At 43.7% G+C, this 18,091-nt stretch overlaps 1 protein-coding gene and 1 pseudogene across 1 annotated transcript; both read right to left on the bottom strand.

Moving 5' to 3' along the window:
- Positions 1-1,193: 1,193 nt before the first annotated feature.
- Positions 1,194-11,293, bottom strand: LOC118789507 (solute carrier family 22 member 15-like). The gene is made up of 12 exons (XM_036545969.1): positions 11,207-11,293; positions 10,686-10,880; positions 10,266-10,398; positions 9,827-9,991; positions 9,155-9,284; positions 7,606-7,827; positions 7,098-7,238; positions 5,951-6,036; positions 4,637-4,757; positions 3,254-3,326; positions 2,677-2,868; positions 1,194-1,542 (listed from the first exon to the last, which is right to left on the bottom strand). The coding sequence occupies exons 1-12, from the start codon at positions 11,291-11,293 to the stop codon at positions 1,447-1,449; spliced, it is 1,641 nt and encodes a 546-aa protein (XP_036401862.1). The 3' UTR covers positions 1,194-1,446.
- Positions 11,294-14,067: 2,774 nt separating this feature from the next.
- Positions 14,068-16,777, bottom strand: LOC118789244 (annotated as a pseudogene).
- Between the last annotated feature and the right edge of the window lie 1,314 nt (positions 16,778-18,091).

Below are 18,091 nucleotides of genomic sequence, written 5' to 3'. Positions count from 1 at the left end.
AAGGTAATTTATCTGCACAGAGTTAATGAAATCAACCTCTTACTGTGTGCAGCCCAGGTTTTCCCATCATATTTCAACTCAGAGCCATGAACATGTTCAGCTTAGAGTACAATATAGTTGATCATTGCATTCTGCATTTCCTTATCTGACCACAAGAGCTGCTTGTTCTGCACTTATCATATCATATACTCAATAATCCAAGCACTCTCCAGACACCCTCAACATGGGAGATACGTAGGTAATGCCTCTGATTTGATATTACATACCTTTTATAGGTCATTCATACAGATGGATTTCCTCAAGAGCGACTGAAGTGAAGTAACATGATAATGGGCACGACAGAAGTGCCCAAATTTCCCGGCTAAAACCACTATACAGCGGTAAATTCGCATACGAGCCATTTCTCTAAACATGCGATGTCATTATCAGTATTCTGAATTAGCAATAAGGAGGTAGGATAATGTCATGTCCGCTATCAGTTTGGCTCAGTCCTTTTTCCTCAGTCAGAGTAGCAGCTTGTGAAGGGGCAGTGCTCTTCAGCTCTCAGCTGTGAGACAGGACCACAACGCTGGGCGAAAGCTCTTCAGAAACTTTTATTCGAACGGAGGAACATGTGCACACAAGATATGACAGCAGATGCAGTAAATACAGTCTACATTTACTTTCCCTTATCTAAAAAATGAACAATATTTTTTATCACAAGTACCAGGTATAAAAATAAGCAGCACACATGAGATAAGACATCCATCCAACTGAAGCATTTCAGAAAATCGAAACCGCCAGAGATGGTATTTATATCTGACTTAACAGATGGGCTGCAAAAATGCCGAGACTGACATTTTCGAGGGTCCCGTACAAAGATGAAATAAAAAAAAAAACTCATCAATTATAAAACCACATAAAAAGATAAAGTGGTTCCTCTGTCACACATATACATATCACATATATCACATATCGCAATAACAGAGTCAAACAGCACACACCAGACAGAACTAGTATCGCAGAGGAGAAGAGAGTTTTATTTGCTCACCTGATGTTCTTATCAGGAGTGACTTATAACTATACATAATGTCCATAAATACAGCTGGCATTTACCCTGACCACTTAGGTTGCAAGTACATAACTCATTGGTTCAAAAGTAATGCCACAACTGGACATCGAACCTCCACCCACTTGGCTACAAGGCGCCCTGCTCCTTATCTACCACTACACACTGTCCTCTATATATGCAGTACCCTCCATCTTAGATGGTGCTGAATAATAAGTGAGAGAACAGTGTCACTAACACACATACACACCTTCCAGCATTCAGTGCATGACACAGAGCAGACTGACTATAATGCCCAATTTTCCCAGAATCCACTGTTGTTTTTTTTCCAGCAGGCGCTTTGCTCTCTGATGATGATGCTCATGGAGTCCAAAAGTCACCCGTTCCAGAACCCCCCCTCACCTCCTCAGCGATATTTGTTCAGTTGAACTAAGCAGCTCTTCCTCCTCATCCTCCTCCTCCTCGCCTGACTCCCGCTTCCATTCACAAAGGTCCTCCAGTAGATCACACAACAGAGAGGAGAGAGAGTTAAATCACACACGCTCCTCATCCCAACAGTGACACACACGCAGTCTGAACCCAGCAGTGACACACCCAACCCCAAACACACGCTCGCTGCCACTAAAGCTTTCCACAGCACTCTAGAGGAGTGGTGCATAAACTGGTGCACTCTCCACCCAAACTGGGGTCACAGAGAGGCGAAAACACAGTTCTAATTATGATTATGATACTATCATTAACCAGAACAAACACGCGACTCACTGTCACTGTGGTGAGTAAATTGGTTTGTGTTTACGTGTGTATTACTGATCCATGTCCACAGACAGCAATATTAAGTTACCTACCGTTTGTAATTCTGGAGAAGAGGTGGAAAAATACCTGCTAAAATTATTTATTAATTTCTGTTAACAGCTGGCTACAAATATTGTCAACCTCTTATCACTTTGATTCTAAAAGCAATGTTTGCCCTATTAATGTCAACATATGCAAATGCTGAAATGAAGAACCTTCTCAGGACTGCATTGTATAGCTCCCATCCAATGATCCACACAGGTGAAAATACCAACTACGCAAATTAAGCTCACAGAACAGTATTTGGAATGTATGTTCAACAGAGAGAAAAGACAAAGATTTCCCCTTTTGCAAAAACAAACAAAATTATTCTAAGCAAGCTATGCTAAAAGATCTGGATATGTCTGTATTAAAGGAATACAAAGCTTCTGTGAAACAGTTAATTTATTGTAAAACAAATGCTGACATGATATTATATTTATATTAATATAAAATGTAGTACTTCTTGGGGACATGTAATTTGTTGGACTGTGAGTGAAAAAGCTTGTGCAACACCACGTCAGAGCACACTGTAATCCCATATTGACCCCCCCCCCCCCCCCCCCCCACACACACACACACACACACACACACACCAGATTTGTTTTAACATGTCCACCACACAGAGTATATATCATGTACTGCTTCCTTCAGTCAGAAGAAAGAGACATTGCGAAAAATGGGGGAAAAATTGGATTCCGAACACCCGATTCACCCTAGTGACAATGGCAGGACTTGTATTGTACAGCTCAGTGAGTGTATTCACTGAGCTGTAGCAACTGTCTTGTGATATTCACCTCGGCACTGCCCACTGGCATGGCTCCACCCTTGAGTCTCTGGTAGGACACACCCCATGAGGGCTGCTCCAGGTCTGATAGGCTCTCCGGCAGTGTGTGGTGGAGGGTCTCTGGCAGGAACAGACTGAGTATGCCTGCTGAAATACCAGCAGCGGCCAGCACCACAAACGGTAGGGCCAACTGGACCCTCTCCTGTCATGAGGAAAAGACCATAGATATAGAATTACTAGACTGGTTTAAGCACCCTTTTTGAGTCATTGTTCTTTCGAAAAATGGATTCTGGCATGAATGAACCCGCTCCCGGCTTTGCCCACGTACATCCTTTCCCAGGAGAGCTGCAGACCAGCATTTCCTGGAGCCAGATTCAGCCTTTTCATAATGAGCTTTGTCCTTAAAGCCCTTTTCACATGTTGGTCCAAACAACATGATTTCTGCCTTGCTATTCTTCATATAATATAATCCTCAAACAATCAAGCTGCATGTCATACTGCTGAATACTTTATATGGCAACATATTCTAAGATATGTATATCAATATTAAAATGTGCATAATTATTCTTATGAAAGTTGTAACTGACCAGAAAGGGGATGAATGGTGCAAGGAGCCCTCCCACCCTGGAAGTCATCGAGCACACGCCCATCCCTGTGTTCCTGGAAAAACAACAGTTGTCACACCACCAGTCTCACCCTTAACACACACATACACAGACACACACACACACTCTCTCTATTGCACAGGTGAGAGGCAATTACTCCATCAGTCACATTCATAACACACACTTGGACAGGAGAAAAATAAGATGCCATCAAACAAATTAGATTGCTAGCCTTGCATAGGGAATTTTAGAGGCAAAACCAACTTCACACAAACTACTGACACATAAGACATTAAAGGGCAATTCAACTTTCAAATCTTAACTTGGGGGTTCCAACACACTTTCATAACCGTTTTGTTTCTCACCTGTCATACTTTTTTTTTTCGGTGTAGTGATTTTGCGCCATCACCTTACACAACTCATCCAATTTACCACACCTCAAAATGATTAAGGACAAAAAAATTTGAAATTTTTATCCCACATGTCACTCTTCCGTATTTTTGCATTTGTGTGAAATCTATAGGTAACTTGTCGCCCTCTAGAGGTGTCAGAGTGTCAGAGAGGCTGTTTGGAGTACACATCACAAATGAAGGTGGGACAAGGCAAAACTTATTTGCAAACCAAATCTAACTGAACAAAAAACAAAAAAACAACTTCCTTTTGACCATGGGGAATAAAACATGAAAATGCTGTCGCCATTATTTATTTGCGTGTATAAAACCACTCAGGGGCGTCTGTGTAGCACGCAGTTTTTTCTTCTGCACCTGTCACAGCATCAAAGATGCGCACGTGGATATTTACTGAGGTGTTTACACCTTTATCTGAGGTCATTGCAGTAGGGAAGTAGGGTCATTGCAGTGCAGTGGGTTTTTGAGTCTCTACTTGATGGTAGGGTAGAGCTCGGTGGTGTACAGTAGGTATTTAGGGCTTTACCTGAGGACAGTGGGGTAGAGCTTGGTGGTGTACAGTAGGTTTTTGGGTCTTTACCTGAGGACAGTGGGGTAGAGCTTGGTGGTGTACAGTAGATTTTTGGGTCTTTACCTGAGGACAGTGGGGTAGAGCTCTGTGGTGTGGAGTAGGTTTTTGGGTCTTTACCTGAGGACAGTGGGGTAGAGCTCGGTGGTGTACAGTAGGTTTTTGGGTCTTTACCTGAGGACAGTGGGGTAGAGCTCTGTGGTGTGGAGTAGGTTTTTGGGTCTTTACCTGAGGACAGTGGGGTAGAGCTCGGTGGTGTACAGTAGGTTTTTGGGTCTTTACCTGAGGACAGTGGGGTAGAGCTCGGTGGTGTACAGTAGGTATTTAGGGCTTTGCCTGAGGACAGTGGGGTAGAGCTTGGTGGAGTACAGTAGGTTGTTGGGTCTTTACCTGAGGACAGTGGGGTAGAGCTCGCTGGTGTAGATGAACACAATGCTGAAGGCTGCACTGACAGCCGTCTTCCCCAGTAGAGACAGAGTCAGTTTGTTCAAAACCACAAACAGCCCGGAGTCTACAGAGGGCAACACACAACATATATTACCTGAAACTGTGGGTTTAAACACTCAGCAGACTCTTGCTATAAAATTCATTTCAGTTCAGTTTTGAACTGTTAAGTAAGTTAAGTAAGCATAAGTTGGAAATGTGTTTTGGTCTTATCTGGCTTGATAAAAAGTAGTTTATATGCAATACATGACAATAAATACAACGAACAATAATTACAATAAATGATAACCATATTAAAATAAGACTGAGGTCAATGAAACAAACAACCACACCTATGTGTGTTGAAAATGGATGTCACTGGGATAAAAAAAAAAAAATCTGTTGTAGCAGTTCTTGCATAAGAGGGGTAACTTGAACAAACACCCTTTTCAAAAATTTGAAAAGAATGATTAATACGTAGATGTGAAGGGTTATTGAGTATTTGGGATGATCACCTAATTGCTTGAAGGTAAACGTCCATTAGTTGTAGATGCCGGTTTCCATTGACCATGCTTGTTTTAATAACAGTTTTGTTTTTGACAGAGAGATAGTCAAACCAAGTCAGTAAATTTTAGTTTAGAACACTCTCAATCAGGGTTTGGTAGACATGTGTCAAATATTAAACCTGGTTAATTTCCTTAAAAAAAGCCCACTTTAGCCATCTTGCTAACAAAGTCTGCATGCCCAAAACCTGCCCCAACGTCTGCATTTGTTGTCCCTTTATTCTAAGAGATGAGAAGAGGATGAGATGCATGACTTCCTCTGTTCCACCCCCAAACCCATGCCCCATCAGCTCACATTCATTTTCACAGCACTTAATTTAAGAAGGTTATCTTCAAAGCATGCAGCTAAAGTGATGACATAACTGACATTACAGAGTGCTTAGTTGTCAGACATGCTTTTAATGGCATATCATCGTAGCAATTAATCAGACTAAGGCCATTACTATTAGACATATCAGACTGTAAAAGGAAGAGTGTCAGACCTGCATCCTCTTCCCTGAAGAAACCATTTCTCATTACAACTTTATTTTATTTGCTGTATAGCGAGTAAACAAACCAACATTCCATCAAGATAAATACCGTGGTAAACTTAAGACTGGACATCCATAAATACTGCCAGACCCCACTGCATTGATTTAATTAGGCCCTACACTTAGGACTTAGTTCACTTTGTGTATTGGGCTCAAACACACACACACACACACACACACACACACACCTTGTTTATCAGGCAGAAATGCAATGATGAGGCAAGCGACCCCTCCTACCAGCAGAAACCCAGACAAGGACCTTCTCCTTCCCGACCTACAGAAAGACACAATGTACAATCACTGAACACTTCAGAATAGGTAAAAAAAAAAAAAACTGACAGAGGCAGTCAGATTATGAATTAGAGAAAAATTATACATGACTGTACATTGAGTGGAAGGTCAGAGTGCTGGACTCCAGACCTGTAGCAGCCTGCCTAGACATTTTCTTACCATCTAATCAAAACCTCCCAAATGCTACCTCAGTCCCATAATTCTCTAATCCTGCTGTACAGGATTCCTTTAGTGGTTGTGTGTGTGTTGTGTGTGTGAGTGTATGTGTGTGTGTGTGTGTGTGTGTGTGTGTGTGTGTGTGTGTGTGTGTGTGTGTGTGTGTGCACACGTACATACATACTAATACTGCTATAAATTAATACCTTACAAACCAACTTGCAGGCACAAGTGTTAGGTGCGCAAACATAGGAATGCTAATGATTGAAAAAATATTTGACAGCAGGTCCATACATGTACACCCCCCCCCCCCCCTCCACATACAGTCTTCTGGTACAGAACCTTAGTTTGAGTGAAGACAGGAGGACTTAAACACCACTGCAAATGTAAGATATTAAAGATATTAATGAAAAATAATAAAGTCCTATTTAGTAAAATTAAGCAAGATTAAGCATATCAAACTATAAATATATTTCAGTAAATAGTAACTAAAGCAATTTCAGTCATTGGCCAGTTACAGTCAAGTTACTTAAAATATTTTTACACTCTAAATTGTTTGATTATAGTGTTTTAATTGCATATGAGTTTTCGACTATACATTTCCAGCCTCAACAAACAGCTGCTGTCATACTTAAAAAATTCAAGGATAGTATAATTTTGCAAACATGTTTGAGTGTTTAGGATGTAAATCTATAAACTATGCAACCTGACTCCCTACATAATTGCAAGGCATGTCAGAGATGCTTTGTAAAAGTGCACATAACTCAATGGCAGCCTTACTGCATTACTTTACAAATACGACAAATAAAACTTGTTGCATATTAACACATTTTTGTAAAATCAACTATTTCTGACAAACTGGGTACAGCACACATCCTGATAACTCACCACTTTTGGCCAATCAGGTAGAAGCTCACAGGATATGAGGGGAGTTCTGCCAATCCTGATAAAGCCAGGTTGACGTAGAGGTTTCCGCCCATGTTTCCAACATTCAGCGTGAGGCCATAGTACAGCAGACTGCACACCAGCCTGATGGACAGGTGAGAGGAATGACCGAAAGGAGAGAACATGTTCAGACAGGTGAGGACAGCAGGAAATGCAAGCCTGGCAATCAGCACTGTGCTATGGGTAGCAGTGGAGGATTCTAGAAGCTGTCAAATTAGTTCCTTTGGTAGCTCCTTTGGTGAGCAAAGCTGTTTATGAGGGCAGCTGAGTGCGGTGCTTATATTTTAGCAAATACACAGACACACTGCCAGTATCTTCTTTTGTTTAGGAACAGAACTCACAAATGGGTTTCACTGACCTTCTTAGTAAGGTCATACTGACCATTAAACTGTGTTCTGCCTAGATACCCATATAATAATCAGATGAAGGAAAAGGGATGAAGGAAACACACCAGGCGTGCATCATTATAAGTGTGCGCGGCAGCAGCGTGGGGTGACGGAACAGGTCCAGCGCCCCTGCCCTCTCCCTGCCTCCCCTCCTCTCCGCCGGCCCCAGGGACACCCGGGTCTTCTCGCCCAGAATGCCATTCCGCCGGCCGATCAGGGCCAGGACGTCCTCCGCTTCCGTCAGCCGGCCCTGCGAGAACAGCCAGCGAGGGGATTCAGGGATGAAGCTGGAGGGGAGCGGACCCAAGGTGAGGAGGGAAAAAAAAAAAAAAAAGAGTAGAGCTGGTCACATTTACAAATATGTGCCTCAACATTCTGTTATTATTCATAAATATACAAGACCATACAAACAGCTTGTGTGAATGAGGATCTTCTGAATAAGGCAGAGTTTAAATGTGAAAAATCCAAACAAGAATGGGATGTATTTGGTTATGACTCACTGCTTGCTAGGAAAATAAAAGATGGTTACCTCTAAATGGAGGCTGCAGCAATGAATGGAATGGGTCTGGCAACATATGCAATTCTCTGCACAAGTGTCACTCTCTGTATTTGTAGGGCTGCCACCTCCAGTACAGTGACTGCACATGCACTTACTGACCTTTATACGAAATATTTGCTTCCTCATAAACAGTGATGATATATGAAGTATTAAAAATGTATCTCATCCTTTTGCAAAATGTGTCTTGGTCTGTGATTGGGGACTGACACTATGCAATGAAAAACACATTTAAAACCAAATCATTGTTAAAAATAAAGCAAATGTAAAAAATCTCAGTATCAAAGTACATCTTTCCTAAAGTGATCAGTCATACATTTCACTTTCAACAAAAAATTCCAACAATTTTGCCGCCACAGCTTTATCACACTGAACCACACCTATCCAGACTCTTATGACTCATACGGAATGAAAAGTTGTTGAATAAGAGCACTGGAGTGATGTTCAGTCAATCTGAAAGACATTCTTTTGCCCTTTTACTCCTGCCATACAGCCATACATTCAAAGGGGTTTGAATGACCTTGAAGCTGTATGTATAGACTTCTGGATAAAATACTGTTACAGCCTATAACAAGCCACACAGAAAAACTAAAAAACCTATGCTAAATTCCACATAATTTGTTTTTCATTGATTCATAAAGTAGCGTCATCCAGCTAGCTACTCTTGACATGGCATTTTTAAGGATTTCAGAACAATTGGCGGCTCGCAGCTTTAAGTTCAAGGACAGGGAGCAATTCCAAAGACTGATGAAGAGATTTCAATTACAAGCACTAGCAGGACTGTACCGTTTTTATGCAAGAGCATTATTCTGAAGAGCAACAAGATATCCAGTTCATTAAGAACAGCTTGAAATGGAGAAGCTAGGAGCAACCTGACTGTTATGCATTTGTGCCTGTCAGGTCGTACCAGATCAAGCTTGAAAGCAGTTTACTCTCCCTGTGGTGAACTTGGACTGCCCATCACAGGAGATACAGGAACAGTTCTGTAAGGGAACCTTCTAATAAGGGACATTTGTGTAAAGGATGTCTCTGCTACAGACAGCTACATTTGGACTCACAGAGAAAGGAGCAGCACGAATCCGGCCAACAGGTTTACCACCAGAGCCAGACATCTCCAGGAGAGAATGTAGTACCCCAAAATCGCATACAACACAATCCCCACGGCAAAGAAGACACTTCCCAGAGTTCCTGAAACCACAGACACAAATGCATGCACATAGACACATAAACACACACAGAGCAGTATAAGCACATGAACGCACATCGAGATACAAACACACATGCAGTAAACACACAGGCATGTATGCACACACACGCACGCACACGCACATATACACACACACAAACACACACAAACACACACACACACACACACACACACACACACACACACACACACAAACAAACACACACACACACAAACACACACACACACACACATACACAAACACATACACACACACACACAAACACACACATACACACACATACACACACATACACACACATACACACACACACACACACACACACACATACACACATACACACATACACACATACACACACACACACACACACACAAACACACACAAACACACACAAACACACACTCAAATGTAATTGAAGACATCACTGAGGACAGTCCTGGAAAAAAGAAAATCACACCAACAAAACATGTAGTGACAGAATTATTGCAGTAAAAATGTAAGTGATGACAGCAGGGGTACCTGTGAGGGACCAATAAGGCCTTCCCACGTATTCGTTCAGCAGAACGAACGCCACCAAAGCTACACCCCCATTCATGATGCCCACCAAGAAGCGTGAGGCAGCAAAGAGCTGGTAGGAGGGGGCAAGTCCACTGGTCACGCCAAAGGCCGCATCTAACGTTAATCCTGCAAATATAGGAAAATACACCAACCCAAACAAAATACAGCTCACTATAGCACATTGAATCTTTCAGTCTGACATATGTCTACTGGCTACACTGAAGCACCAGTCTAAACTATCACAAAAATCAGTTCAATCTAACACTGACTAAAGGCACGTTTTATAATGACCACCGCTCAGTCTATTACCAACAGCACCCAAGTCTACTCCTGGAGACAGCTCAGTTGAAAACAGAATGCAATTCAATCTAATGCTGAAATTCCTGGCCTGACAGTTTACCTGTGATGTAGATTCTTTTTCTTCCAAACTGGTCCGACAGCCGACCGAAGGTGACTGCACCAATCAGCACACCGCCAAAATAAAGAGAACTTGCCAAGGAAACCTTATAGGCAGCATCACCCACCAAAAGCCACTGAAACACAAAGAGCTACAGTGTGAGCATGTGTGGGTGACCCACTAAAGTCTGCCTTTATGGTGTTTCTGTGTCCACTGAAGTCTGTGTGTAAGCAGACGTGCTTGTGTGTCTTTGTACCAATTCATGTGTGTTTGGGCAGATAACTGAAGTTGCTTCAAAGTCTGGACTATGAAAAAGACATGCAATGATGAACCACAGGCTCGTTTCCCCATTCTTCTACCAGCTCTAGCATTATTCGTCATAAATACTTTAAAGTGTTGTCCTGTCTATAAAACTATTCTTACCTCGGAGGCTATTGAAGTATGGCTGCCGTTGAAATGCAGGTGTCTGTGCACCTCTGTTTGACTGGCCTCCTGCAACCAGTGTCGAAACGCCGGGTCATTTCCCAGGGTCTCGTTCAACTGCCCGGGTAGATCCCACTGAAACTGCCGTTCAAGCCCCACCAAGGCAATGAGAACTGTTTCTGTAGCTATATACAGCTGTCAAAGTAAAACGGCATTTAAAAAGTGAATCGTTCATAAGCGCTAAAGACACTTAGGAACATTGTGATGTCGACAGTCTGAAACAGCAAGCGAAAATGTTATTCCCAACATTAACAACTTGTCACAGAATGGACACTTACATACCTAATAACCTCTGCAAGCGTTAACATTTCGGGTTGCACAAGTTACGAGCTGAAACTTCATGCAATCTAAGGGGTAAAACCTATTAAATGTCTCTTATGACGTTGAGTTGTCCTCTCGACACGCACCATTATTTCTATATAGGCTTTTAAAAAAAACAATAGCTCGCGAATACACTTTACCGTCAGTAAGAATGCAAGCAGAAAACACAGGTATACTTGGTAAATTCCCATTTCTCCGACAACTGTAAACGCCTCTTCCACTTCCATTTCGGTTATAAAAAAAAAACTGTCCTAGAGTTCTGATATCTTGCCAAAGTCAGTCCGGAATGTAGACCCCTGTTCTGGCTCTCGCGTGTAGCGAACCCACAATGTATCACCTGATTAGACCTGAGTTTCTCCCGGAAATCTGCGGTCAGGTAAGATTTCATCCGTCAACTCAAAATAAGTAGGCGGTGTAAAGCCGCACTAATGCATGATGAAGCAGTGCCACGTCATTTTATTAAGTCAATAAACTGAAAATGAAAAAAAAGTGGAGTCAGTTAAAGGGAAAACACACGAGTGAGATTTGACCATTTGTTGTAAATAAACGTCCACTAGAGTCCACTAAAGTCCACTAAAATCTTTTTTTTTGCCCCTGAAAGTATGTTACCGTCCGATTTACGTAGCGACTCAAGCTTCACAGGGCGAAAGTGCCAACACTACTAAGGTCAACCTTACTGAAAGTTTTGTGGCATTGTGAGGCGGACATTGAGAACACAAAAAAAGAAATCACGTGCGTTAAACACGGAAATGAGACTGAAAATGCCTCCACTCAAAACTGAACTGGGTCTGCTAAATTCAGGATCCTGCTCTCGTTTGAATTCGAAAGTTGATTAAACTTTAATAGTAAATGCAAAATTATAAGATGAATTTGGTCATTCATCTATCTACAAGGCAAAAGTGAAAATGCTGTATAATTGCAAAATTCTCCTGTTGTCCATCTGAGGGAAATAGGTTTTAATGTTTGATTCCATTTGCTGAAGTGGATCAGTAAGGGCTTCTAAAGTGGCAGAAGATTGACATGGCATTAGGAAGCAGTCAACACCATAGGGAAAATGGATTGTCTAAGTGCTCCCAATCAAAGCCAGTTCTAGCATATGGTGAAAGTAAATGAGTAACCTGCAAGACTCCACTCAAGCCATTTTATCAAATGACAGTCCTTTAAGGGATTCAAATCAGCAACAAGCTTGTCAGAGTGAAGCTGGTGGCATCCTACCTGTGGGCATTCCAAGGTGGGGCAAGGCAGAGCCTCATAAGCCCCTCTATCCATCGCCTGGAGCCCACGTCCTTTCAGACAAGTTCAAATGCCTTTTGTAACCTTTTCAAGTTCCTCTAGATGAGGGGTAGGGCCAACAGAACCAGTTGACAAGACTTATAGTACAGTTTTATTGACAGCGTAATCACAGTTTCATGGTCTCCAGCTGAGGTCTTGTTCTCCACACGACAGCTAGTACAGGACTTCATTGTACAGGAGCTGCATATTCCTTACACATATTTTTCGACATTCATAAGAGGTAACTTGACTAGGCCTTTAAAGCCCCAACACTTGAATGTTTCATCTTTCCCTTTTACATTTTAGGTGTTGGCGGCCGTCCGCCGAGGAGAAGGGTGAAGAAGACGAAGATGGAGCAGGCCGCGGGCGTCATGTGCGGGGTCCTCATGGACCGGCTGGAGGCCCTGGAGGAGAAGCGGGAGGAGAGGGAAGAGAGGCGCCTTCGCGAGGAGAGAGACTTCCAGCTGCGCTTACACCAGGAGGCGCTGGACATGCAGCTGCACGTACTGCGGGAGATGAAGTCAGCCCAGGCCCACTTTCTGCAGCAGCTGCAGCAGCTGCTCGGCAGGTTCTCTCAGCCTCAGCCTCAGACTCAGCAGCAGCCCCAGTAGCTGCGGGTCAAGCCTCTTTGCATTAAAGCAGTCTGGTGCACCTCGCTGCAGCAGAACGACAAACCCCGGCGCGCAGGACGGCCTCAATCACACAGCTGCAGATGGGCCCGTCTCCAGAAGCCAGAAATGGAACAGCCAAAGCTGTTATGTTAATCAAATATATGAATAATGCTCTTGTTGAAATAAAGTTGAAGTACTCTTTTCATATCAAAGCAGGATCTTAGGATTGTTTCAATGGAGTTGTGATCTTTTTTATACACCTGTAAAGTACACCAATAGGGAGCTTTAGATAAAGCAAATGCTGGTGTGCCTTATTGGTTTACATACATAAAGTACATTTTTCATGTATGCTGAACCAAATCTTAGATGATTACAGACCCCTTTTGGCCAGTACATTTAGGATTTATTCACATGCTGGTGATGCAATTTGCCCATGATTATTTGCTGATAAAGGGTTTGTAGTACTAACAGTCTGCCATTATTGTATTAAAGTTAATGTAGAATTAGAGCTCATTTAATTTTGGGAACTGCAGGTTAGCAATTGACAAGTTTTACTGTTCAAACTCATTGAATTTATATTCAATAGTAAATCAGCATTAATTTAACAGTAATTCTGTACCTAAGATTAAGTGAAACTGAACTTAAAAACCAAACTGCTAATGCAGAATTATGTGGAGTCTTACAGGTTTGCCATAACCACCACTGTACTGTGTGCCTGTGCAACATTACTTTGAATCAGGCAAAAAGGAGAACACCTAAGTGCATGGCTATAAAAGGTCTAACACCACATTAAATACCAAGTTGATTACTGCTTTTAAAACTAGTAATCTTCTGAAGGGTACAAAGGCCCCACATACTGCATTTTGGGGTAGAGTGCCATCATTAGAATTATGCATGTCACGAGTGCTGAAGCGAGTAAGAACAAGTTTGTATACAATGTCAGTATTTAACCAGTTAAGACCAAGTTCTTGATCGAGTTCCATAAGTGTACCTTTCACACTTGACTTGCCATGAAAGCAGTTCCACAAGACAGGAGTAGAAAGGTTGGGGGGGGGGGGGGGGTGGTAGTGAAGACTATACATCCAATTAGCTTATCAAGTTTATTCAAAATCCAGCAATCACAATTTCATGGTCTCCAGCTGAGGTCTTGTTCTCCACACGACAGCTAGCACCAGGGCAAAGACCGAAAGCACAACCGAGGCAGCCACTCCCAGCAGGGCATAGTTGAGGAGCTGGGGCACTGTCAGGGGGGGAAAGGAGGGACAGTCATGATTACAGGGTTCCTCAACACCTGCACAGCAAAGGAGTTACAGCAGCATCACCCTCACCTTCAGAAACCCTCATGTCAGAAACCGAGCGCTCCGAGTCGGTCAGGATCAGCTCACCACTGGAAACCATAACCGTGTCCTTGGAGTCCCGTGCATCAGGAGCAGCTCTCCCTGAGGAAAAGGCAGCGGTCAGACAGGAACATCCACACGGATTCAGCGAATCACAGGGTGCGCCACTCACTTTGCCTGCCGCAGCTCTGCTGACAGCTGTCGGTAGCGGATGGGTAGCACACAGCTGTACTGCAGTGGATGAACACCTGGGAAGGCGGCAGAGGGAGGGTCAGAAGCCAGCCCCTTTTCCGTATGGATGAGCACAGTAGTGATGGGACTGAGGCTTCACAAGCCACAACAGGTGTAGCCAACAAGTCTGACTCACCATGCAGAACAATTAGCTGGAGCAGTCATATGCTTAAGCGATAGGACAGTGCATCACATTATAGGGGAAGGGAGGGTGTCAAGCCAGCCTCCACAGCAGTGACTGCAACCTTACCCTCTACATCAGGGGGGCCAGGGAAGCGGCATCCACAAAAGTGAACATCTTGACGACAAACCGCTTGTAGTGGGTGGGGTTCGGAAGGCCAGAGGAGCTGTCCACAGGGACCAAGGTGGTTAGGTAGCGGTCGTCTTGGTAGGGACACCTGGGGAGATTCCAAATGAGCATGTAAAGGGGAGGGGCCCCACCTACAAATTACACAGGGCAAGGACAGCTTGAATTACCCATTAACCAGAAGGCTCCACTGGGGCAGGCTGAGGGGGCTGGGGCTGGAAGTTGCCCAGCAGTGTTCCAGCATCAGGACGATGTTGGGATCGGTCCTCTCCAAGATACGCACTTCCACATACACAGGCTGCCGCAAGACCTTGGTCACAGGGTAGTCAGCCTCACCGTAGTAGGACTCGTACGCATTTGCTAATGAGATCAGGGGAAAAAAAAGGGGGGTGCGCGCATTAGTGTTCCATGTGGGGGTGGTGATATTAGACCATTTAGAAGACCTCCGTTACCGTCACTGCATCCCTTTGTGGCGCATTGTCCACTAGCCAGTCTGAGCTCCACTCGGAGGGGTCCTTCATCATCTACTGGGGAGGGCGGGGCAAGCGTGTTCACATCAGCCACCAGGGAAACCACATCGCTGCCCAGATACCGGCACTGGAAGAACAGTCTGCCAGGACAGAGGTCAGTCAGGACCACATAGCGGTGCAGCGGTATGCCCGAGACCCAGATCCCCTGCAACACTCCACTCACTCATAGTGACTGTCCCTTGTGATGGAGCCAAAGGGTCCGACCCCAACCTCATAGGACGACACCATCTTGTTCCCATACACCACGTAGCCACCTTCCTCCTGCAAGGCGGCCATTCATGTACCCAAATTAGAGGTGGTTTATCCTTGAAAGCTGGAATGCATGTACATCTCTACTGTAGTGGAGATTCAGGTATCAGGAGCAGGCTTTCCCCTAATCAAACCAGGCCTAGAGTACAGCCATTTAGACTATGCAGGGATTGGAAATTGCCTGCCAGAAATCATGCTTTATGCAACACTGCACCAGAGCAGTCAGTCAAAGTGCAACATATTTCAGAGCACTTCAGTGAGGGCATTGAACTGGTTTATACCAAACACATGCCAACTGATACCTCAAGCACAACATGATTCAAATAGGAATTCCAGCTGGCAGAATTAATACAAGCTCAACCATTACATGCATTTAGCAGACACCCTTATCCAGGGCAACTTCCATCACAATAGAACATGTGTATCCATTCAAAATTTAAACAAGCAACAGTGTCAGACCAGGCTAACACTCCCAGACCAGTGAGTGCGAGCTTAACACTATTCAGGCCCCTACCACAAGTTAGTTGGTGCAGTCTGATGGAAGCCGAGCATACTATGATAAACATGACAGATCTTTAGCACGCTGGCTTTTGCATTCCAGGAAGTTAACCCATGTCTAGATGTAGAGCAGTTTAACACGAATTAGTAGCTTAAGGTACAACCAAACCCACGTTCACTGTAGTCCCGCAAGCAGTGACCGGGAACTGGAAGACTGCGAAGGCTGCCGTGATGCCAACAGGAGCACAGGCTGGCACATTGTCTCCTTCCAGCAGGCTGACGGAGTCGAGACTCAGCGGAGGCAAAGTGGAATCCCGGGCCACCACGACCACGAACTGACCGTCCCTCGTGCAGTGGACCGTCACTAATAAACGAAAGCAGCGGATTTAGAGCAAGGGTCATTTCAGATAAAGACAAGTCACCGAGTATCACAGGCCATACCGTCCATTCCGTAGTAGCACTGCTGCCCGTCAAAGCAGCAATCCATGGCAGCACACTCAGCGTCGTCAATGTTCGGTTCACCGCAAGCGATCCGGTCAGGAGCTTCAACTAGGCATCTCTGAGATTCAGACAAGACATAACTCTGTCCGTCCTTCTGCGCAACAGCTACCGCTACAGCAAGAAGCGCGACGAGCCCGCTAACAAGCCACTCTCTGCCCAACTCAAACTGTGCCATGCTGAAGCGAGACCGTGAAGTACTGAGGGCTTGCCCTCAGTCGTTTAAATAGCCTCCTGGGCGATCTGATTGTATCCACTGGGTAGGCTAATTGAACAAAGTCATCATGCAGGAAGGTGCGATCCATTTCGCTGATTAGCCGGCTGCACGCCCACGGAAGGCTAATCGTGTCACAGCAAACGGTTAAAGATAAATTCGTAAATCTTCGAAACCAGTCAGAAGCGTTAAATTTAAGAGCCCTCCTATAATGATTTTAATATCGGGAATACCAATGAGAACCCCGGATAATATTTTACGAAGCTTTAATAGGACAACTGCTACTGAGAACCTGTCTGATAGTAGTTAACCAGGTACCATGTGCTTATATACGATCATTTAAATCTAGAAAAAAAACAGGTACACTTATAACTAGTTTCTGACGTTGCAAATTGTGCCATCTGTCGAGCGTTTGTGCTGTCCGTGTTGCGCTGACTATTTCCATAACATGAATTCAATTTCAGGATAATCTTGTTTCGTGGCTTTATTGCTGTATTTATAATTTTATTACAGTAGTTATTCTTCATCATAAACTTGCACAGCCAACAGACATAGTCTCAGGTTCACATCATAATGTAGGACTCGCATACGAGCGTCTGCGTCCCGTACTATAATAGTCATTACCACATATGTCCAGTAGGCGACAGAAAAGTATAAAATATGCCTGTTTATAACAATCATGCTCCGTCGATGATGAGATTGGAACAAGTGAATAACCGTTGAAAATGCTATAGCCTACATCACTTTCTGCCTGAGTAGAAGGTTGTCTGAGAGCTGTAAGTGAGGACAAATGAGGAGGAAATCAACTGCAATGTGTGAGCGATGACATATCAGAGAAGGATCTCGACATGCTACTGTATAGCTATTGGATAAGGAAGAAGAGCTTTACCGATGTGGACAAATTGTAGTGATCGGTCACACAACGCACTGAATTCAGCATACATCACAAGAAGTAAAAAAAAAAAAACGCATAAATCATGAGACAATCACCTTGTTTCCATCCGACTGAGTTTATGTACACAGTCTTAAGAAACAGCACTGTTTGGTAGTCTAAATTTCTACCAGCAAATGTACACATTTTGCCCATGCGACAATGGTTTTGAGCGACATTAGTGTATCCGTTATCAGATTTTTTTTTTCTCCAGATGATGAGGTGAAGATGATGGATGAAATGGTGCTTGGTAGCACTGGTGTGAAGGTCTACACATTTTGCTCTGATACAGTTAAAGCATATTATTAAAGTTATATCAAATTATGTCAGAAAAAAAACTGAGCTCT

This window comes from Megalops cyprinoides, chromosome 14 (genome assembly GCF_013368585.1).
Source record: "Megalops cyprinoides isolate fMegCyp1 chromosome 14, fMegCyp1.pri, whole genome shotgun sequence".
NCBI classification, from domain to species: domain Eukaryota; kingdom Metazoa; phylum Chordata; class Actinopteri; order Elopiformes; family Megalopidae; genus Megalops; species Megalops cyprinoides.
The sequence above is the reverse complement of the archived record's forward strand: the minus strand, read 5'-3'. Positions and strand labels throughout refer to the sequence as shown.